The following is a 7,977-nucleotide window of genomic DNA, read 5'->3' on the forward strand; positions in this document are numbered from 1 at the left end:
ACGTAAATCTAAATTACCATACATCCCAATAGAATTTATTCTGCCGACAAGTATTTTCCTTTTTCCCCTTAACACTGATGAAATTTACTGTGCGGTAAAAAAATACAAATGTGTAAAGTTGTTCGTGTTTACAGTCTTGAGAATAACATTATTTACTCTTCACTGCAGGGTAATAATCACTCGAATAGATTTGTAATTGTAATGTACTTTTTACCTTACACACTTTCGGTATTTTTACTTTCAAGCGAGTAAAGCTCGTCATAAATTCGGTAAAAATAGTCGGAACATTTTTATTAATTTTGTGAGGCAAACATTACTCAACAATTTTCCTCTGTGTGTCTAATTGGCCGTGTGCATGCATCAGTAAAAGGGAAGACTGTTAGAATACCAATCTAACCACAAAGCTGACTACGAAACTAATCGAGGAACAGAATTAATTAACATCTTCCGGTGTTCTATGACGTTCGAATCGCACCACGCCATGTGCCTGGCATTAACTACGTACCCTTGACACATAAACTTTTAATATTGTTGTCCCACAATCCCTCAGTAAACTCGAATCTCGATTTGCGTGACCTTTGCCTCTTAAACTTCGTAACACCCACCCGAAGTTTGGACGTTTTACCTTCCAAATGTTAGATATACTTTGAAAATGATAACGAATGCGACTCGATTTCCATAACCAAGTGTATATAAGCTTTTTGGGAGAATCCGAAGAGCCACATTTTCGCGAAATTTAAATTTAACGATAAACTGGATATCACGTAAGTTGATTAACAAAACTGTTATTGATGAAAGAAAAAATATATTAAGGGGGGTACGTTGCGCTTGTTATGTTGCAGAAAATATTGAAAATGTACCGGGATCGCATATTATAGGATTTGTGATGCACAGAAACGAAGAAGAGCATTAATAAGAAATGAATTGCGGCTGATCCGATAAAAAATTGAATTTTTTATCCTACACGTCTCACTAAAGCTAATAACGGTGTGACCTAAGAGAGCACTAATCCCCCTCTGCATTATAAATGTGATAGTCATATTTTTCTGATCGGTGTCCCTGGAGACCTGGAGGTGGAAATTTTTCTCAGAAATTTTATACAAATTGAAATACATTTCAGAAGTGCTGAAAAAGTTTTACATATTTTCTTCGAATTTTTCGTATATATGAATGCTGAAACATCTTAAGATTTCTTATCTGATATAATTTTTGTAAATAAATAATTTACACTTTTTTCAGATTTCATAAGATTTTATAAGAAATTAAGAATGAGAAATTTTAGATTTGTGGAGAAATTTTTAGAAGAGAAAAATGCAAAGATCTATAGTATTTTTTGGGGGAGAAAGGAGAGGAAGTAGAATGCATGAAGAAGGAAGAATGTAAAATTATGAAAAAGATGAATTGTATAATATAAAAGAAAATAAGTATAAATATATGTAATAGGAAATTAATAGAAGGATAGAAATAAGGATAGAAATAAGATAATAATAGTATGGAAACAAAAATGGCTGTGGTGAATGTGATAAGTGTGATAGCGTCGATAAAAATATAAGAAGTAAAAAGGACATGTAAATCTATGATAAAGATGAATTATTATATAAAGTATATATATTAATATGTATTAATAGTAAAGATAGAGTCGTAATAAAGTCGTATAAAAGAGCAGATAGTCGTTTAAAGAGATACTAATGTAAAAATGAGTACAGACATAAATTTTATGGACTTATAGATTTTAGTACAGGTAGAAATAAGTAGCATCAATACACAGAGGAATGGACAGATATATGATGACTGTGTAACTATATTATAAACCAAGTTTTCTTTTCAGTTATTTTGTATGCTAGAAGATGAATAAATTACTACTATTAGTATTTTTGAGGGAATTGTATTGATTTATAATGCACATATTAATTTTTTATTATGTTTGTAATCAGGAAATAGTTAATAACTTATAACTGAATTAATTTGAAATTAATGAGTTAATTTTTAACTTTAACTAATTATTTTTAAAACACTTTAAATTATTAACTTTTTTCATAATTAAAAATTTATCTGTGTAAAAGAAATAGCTAATTATGAAAAAAAACGTTCTTATGTAAAAGACAATTACTTTTTTATTATTTTATATTTATAAATAAAACATTAAACCTTTTTATCCCTTAAATCCATATTGTAATTGCTTTGAATAATGTAACTTTAAAAAAGAACAACTTTTTAATTTAATGTATCTAATATAACGCTTTTCAAAATTAACTTTTAATTTAATTTAATCTTAACGTAACTTTTCAATTGAATTATTAGTTTTCTGTTCATGTAACTTTTAACATAACTAAATTAGTTTTGTGAGACGTCAGTTTCAACTTAATTTAATTAAAAAAGTATATTAATTTACCCAACCCAGTTTGTTATAAATGTTCATAACTAGACGACACTTAATTACTGCCGGTCGTACTCCTTCCCACTTTTCGACGTACCGCAGCGCGCGCTATTTTCATAACTTTCATAACCTCTTCTGTCTCGCTTTGGATCACCCCGCGAATCTCTCGCCACTTGTCGCCACTGTATTCCCCGGCTTTCGTAATCGCATTCCTCTGGTAGTTGTTGACGCGAACGAGGAACGCTTGTTCCAAAGAAAAAAAAGAAATTCGCCCAGGACGTCACCTTGGGTCGCTGCTCTGATCGTCTCGTCACATAACCTCGCGCATCTCGCGGCACGACCGTGCCAAACATCCTCGTTCTTTTCGTTCGAGCAGTCGCACTATAGAGAATACGTCTGATGAATCGGAGGATGAATTGGCGCGAATTCGCGCGCGATCGAGGTTTCCAGATACAACCAGATTAGAGGTGAGTTCAGTCTGAGGCAATCGCGTTTCCCCGGTCGAGCGCGTGACGTTCAAGAGCACATTTTTGAACGCGCCGAAGGCGAAGACGCGATCAGACTCCTCGACCTGTTGCTATCTCCGGTTTTGCTTTGCGCCCCGATTCTCGTCTCCCGTATACGTTACGCTGTGATGCTTTTCAGAAAAACGACATAACTATCGTCACCAAACACGCCTCCGGGGACACCGACCAGAAGAGCGTGTCAGTCACATCTATAATACAGAACAGGACTCTCAGGCCATATGGTTTTAGCTTTAGCGAAAGGTGTAGGATAAGAAATAACTTTTTGCCTAATAAACCACATTTCATACACGAGTATGGTTCGAAAGTATTCTGCGGTTCATATTCTAAGGGTGGAGAATTCTTCATCACTGCTACTCAAGGTATAGACGAGCTGCTTAAATCATCGATTGATCAATTGCAACTTTGCTCTGTAATTTGCATTTGTATATATTGGCTCATCTTGTATTTATGTCTCTGTTGCGCTTTGTATAGAAAGTTGTCATATTGTCGTGACAGCTTTACTGCTTATACATGTTGAACGTCTGTATATTTTTGCAGATAAGTGGTTGTACATATATCAGACACACAACGGTAATTTTATCTTGTACAATCGGATGCTAGCACACGACGTTGGCTGGAGTGTTTTAGACATAGCGTTCAGTCCAGATGGTAAACATTTCGCGTATTCGAGTTGGGCGGACTGTTGTAAGTGACATCGTGACTACTCATTGTGCTTTTCATCATGCAGTGGCAAATCTTGCACAATATGCATTACCTCGTTTTTTTTTTTTTTTTTTTACAGTGTATCAGTGTCAAATATCAGGAGGCTCTTTGGAAACGTTACCATTGACCCCGGGTGTACGGCGATTTTGCGTTTTCTCCGTGGCTTTTTCAAATGACGGCACGGAAATTCTGGGTGGTGCCAATGACCAATGCCTTTACATATACGATCTCGAGTGCCAGCAACGAATCTTGCGGGTTTGTACAATCATTATTCGGCAGTGGAAGCTCGCTTATTATTCCTTGCACTGATGTTCGATTTTATTTTTACAGTTTGAGGGTCACGACGAAGACGTAAATAGTGTTGCCTTTGCGGATGACAGTTCACAAATTTTTTATAGCGCCAGCGACGACGGATTATGTAAGGTATAATTTAACCATTAGAATAGAATAGATTATTTCAGCTTCTTAGCCAAGAAGAAACTTGCTTTATAAAAACTTCTTACCTCACAAATTTAGTCATTTGAATCACTTATTATTCAGCCTGTTTACTATTTGCATTTAATAATTTTATCAATACTCTATTACATATGAACTGACTTTAATATCTTACTGTTGATTTAGGTATGGGATAGGAGAATGTTAAATGAATCTGATCCGCGTGCAGTTGGAATATTGGCAGGTCATAGAGACGGAATCACATACATCGATTCGCGTGGTGACACACGATATTTTATAACCAATTCTAAAGATCAATCCATCAAGCTGTGGGACACGCGCGTGTTCTCCACTTATAGAGCTCAGCAAAATGCTCGCCAGCTTATCGAGCGTCAAGATTGGGACTATCGATGGCAGCCTGTACCTCAACGATGTAAGTATTTATTTACAAGTCAAGAAAAAAAAAACAAACTAGGAAAAATTGTTCAATCATTGTTTTTGCCTCTAAACTATTCAGACACATCTGAATCATTAAAGATTACAATTGATCTTTAGTGTTACGCACAATTACAAGATATATACGATGTTTTCCTGTTACAGTATGGGAACGAGGCTCCTTAGATGGTGACACCAGTGTCATGACGTATTATGGTCATTCGGTCCGTAAGACTTTGATACGTTGTCGCTTTTCGCCGCCAGACAACACTGGGCAGAGATACATTTACACGGGGGATTCGACAGGTCGATTTATCAGTAAGTTATGCTATTTCTCTCAATATGTGAAACCACTGCGTAAATAAATGCGGCTGATAGATGTTTTCTTTTTTTATTCGCAGTATACGATATTCTGACGGGAAAGATAGTACGTAAGATAAGAGGTCACACGGGATGCGTGCGCGATGTTAGCTGGCACCCCTTTGATCACAACTTTATTACCTCATCTGTGAGTAACTTTCATCATTTGATCATACGCTAACATGTTTTTTTTCCGTCTTGACTTAAAATTATTCCGTAGAGATATTTTTACTGTTCATTTTACGTACAAAATAATTTAAATGTATATGGCAATTTGAAATTGCGATATCTTTTCAGTTCACGAGTAATTATATGTATCCTTGCGATAAGATACGCATAAATACAAAATTATGTTTTGTGCTTGTAGTGGGATGGTAAAATAGCCAAATGGGAATATTGTGAAACCTACGACACGATGAACGAAGATGAGCAACGGCCTCCGCTACGACGGAGTGAGAGAATAGCTGCACAAAAGAGAGCAAGGGCGTTTATCGTAATGTGAGGTATTTTATTTTCTATTGTTTTCCTTTTCTCTTGTTTCGCAGCAAATCTAACGGTCGCGATTGCTCAGAGAAAAAGAAGAAAATGTCTGTCGGGAAGAACCTTGTCCATTTTTCATGCAGTTCGCCATGAATACAAAACAGACATTGTACAAGACTGAACGATAAACGTGATTTTTCTATCTATCTTTACCGTTGTGCTCGCATATTTTACGAGATTTTTGCTGCGATAGTTTTCTTTACGTTGATGCAGATTGAAAATAGCTGTTCGATCTGTTTCAATGATACGAATAATCGATTTATGTGAGACATAGAGAATCTCCTCCCTTCCTCTTAAAATTATAGATTTTATATCAAAATGTTTTCGAAAACCGAATGATTATCATCTAATTTTTATGTTTATTACGTGCTAGCAAAATGATAACAAGACGATTCCGTCTCGTTATCTTTGACAAGTCATATCTTATCTCATCAAACGTTACTTTAATTGATATAAATCGTAATTGGTTTTCATTCTTACGAGAAAACACGCAAATTCTACTTAAGTGTTTCTTTTTTTTTCCCCAAGTTTGATACTTAAGCCGTTCAGAGCTCATCAATCTTGGTAAAAGAAAAGGAAACGTATGCTTGCATATGCTTTCTTAGATTGACATTGTAATCTCATTTAGATATTACATTCAATTTGATTGATTTGAATTGGATTAAAATTGAATTAAATAATTATAAATTTCGGAATTGTTGCCGAAAATAATCTCTTCCATACAATTTGCGACTTTGGATCACCCCATTGCCCGTTTCTAGTTGTATAGAGAAATTAAACAGTGTAGTTGTAATTACACTTGTTATAGAAATTGCGTATGTATAATTATCGAGGTCGGCAACTGTTTCATCGTTTCATGCTAAATATTAAGGGAGATTTCTTCGTAACTGTAATAATATTTTTTGCAGAGGTAAAAAGAAATCCGGCGCGTTTATATTAAACGCGACGAATCTTTCGCACAATCAAAACTTGACTTAAAATAAATGTAATAATTTGCGTTGTTTTCTGACGCAGAATGATGTACAGTCGCAAAGCAATCTCCTCATTCTGTGATACACAGTGATACTTATCTTAAGAATCTGTAGACATACATATAGAAACAATTTTCTCATCGCGCGAAAAATTTCATTATTGTGATATTAAAAGAACGTTGTTCTAACTCCTAACGTATGAAATAACTCGATTGAATCGTTTTAGTAAATTAATTTAAAATTGTTGAAATGATTGCGCGATGAGAAAGTACCGCTCCTCCCACGGGGAGAGGGTCTTATTAATTAATTAATTAATTAATTGACGAGAAATAAAGGACAATTGAAGCGATTCGCGAATTGCTGTTGATTAATTAATTAATTAGGATGATCGGGGCGATCCATTATTTTAAAGCAATTGTAACCTGTACCGCAATTAATTGCCATTTGATGTAATTTTTTATCTCGAAAATGTAACATATTGTTGTTTTAATAAAATAAGGCCATACGGCTTGGCGTTTTAATATTATTCCTAATCCTTTCAGGTCAGAGATCCTTTACCACGCGTCTTTTGCGATTAAAAAGAAACATTTCTAAAATTACAATCTCTAAATATTTTTCTTTTAAAGTTAATTTCTCTCTCTCCCTCTCTCTATGATATAACACTTTGCTTTCATCGTATTGTATATTGTGTTACACTATAGTTGATGATTACAGTATAATTAATTATTTCATTCTATTGGGGATTAACACGTAACTTAATATACGCATTTACGTAACGTGAAATTCAACACGTAGGAAGAAAATGAAAGCGTGCAACGCACCCGCGTTTCTACAATGTAAGCGGAGCAAGATCTTTGAACTAGCATGACCTTTTGTCGGAAGCCGTGTGAAATAGACGATAATCGATTTAGCGAATTTGGAAGCCACACAAATTCCAATGGATCGTGACGTAACTTGCAGTAATTCGGAACTTTGCGCGAATGTCGTTGCGTAATTAAATTCATACATTTTTACAAAATCTTCGGATAAATCCCGAAGTGTCTAATAGATTGCCTTTATTTATATATAACACAAATTATTAATGTATTTTTGAATATACGTAATTTAAGTATTTCGTTGACCTTCCATCCAAAGCGCACATTTTGTTAAAACCTTGAGAAATATCTCTCCACGCACGCGATAGACTAATTATTTCGTGATAAAAAAATAGCCGAGCCGCATAATTGCCTCTGTAATTGTTACACATTTCCTCTCGTGGATTTTTTTTTACATGAGAATCGTTGACAGTCATTTTGCAAAGACAAAGGCGGACGAGCCTCGGCGCTTCCAGATTTAGCCGTGAAGATGCGCGCGTTATAATAAGTTAACTCCTATTGACGATGATGAGATACACGCGTGACGACACGTTTCTCAAACCTTGAGCGCGATATTCGCGAGGGACAAACCTTGAATGAGATCTTTCTATTAAAAAAATTAAAAAAACGCGACTTATTCGGATCTAGGCGCGTCGTTGTAACAATCTAACAACTATAAATGGAGCTGCCTTAACTTTCCTAGCCACGATGATGGCACGTATAAACAAGGTACAAGTTTTTCGCACGTTTTTTCCTCCCATTATTCATCACAATTG

The 7,977-nt window shown here is 35.1% G+C and overlaps 1 protein-coding gene and 1 long non-coding RNA gene across 2 annotated transcripts in view; both read left to right on the forward strand.

The window, feature by feature from the left end:
* Positions 1–1,665, forward strand: part of LOC113004384 — a 29,646-nt gene extending 27,981 nt beyond the window's left edge. Inside the window, exon 2 of the long non-coding RNA XR_005576545.1 lies at positions 843–1,665. This is a non-coding gene — a long non-coding RNA (uncharacterized LOC113004384). The remainder of the gene's footprint in view (positions 1–842) is intronic.
* Positions 1,666–2,679: 1,014 nt separating this feature from the next.
* Positions 2,680–6,870, forward strand: LOC105204800 (DDB1- and CUL4-associated factor 11; the record flags this gene model as incomplete). The annotated part of the gene is made up of 9 exons (XM_011174013.3): positions 2,680–2,844; positions 3,023–3,263; positions 3,442–3,588; positions 3,686–3,861; positions 3,937–4,029; positions 4,228–4,474; positions 4,642–4,794; positions 4,878–4,984; positions 5,204–6,870. Coding segments are annotated over 9 exons (1,464 nt in total), but the record flags the coding sequence as incomplete, so codon positions are not given.
* Between the last annotated feature and the right edge of the window lie 1,107 nt (positions 6,871–7,977).

This window comes from Solenopsis invicta, chromosome 16 (assembly GCF_016802725.1).
Source record: "Solenopsis invicta isolate M01_SB chromosome 16, UNIL_Sinv_3.0, whole genome shotgun sequence".
Taxonomy (NCBI): domain Eukaryota; kingdom Metazoa; phylum Arthropoda; class Insecta; order Hymenoptera; family Formicidae; genus Solenopsis; species Solenopsis invicta.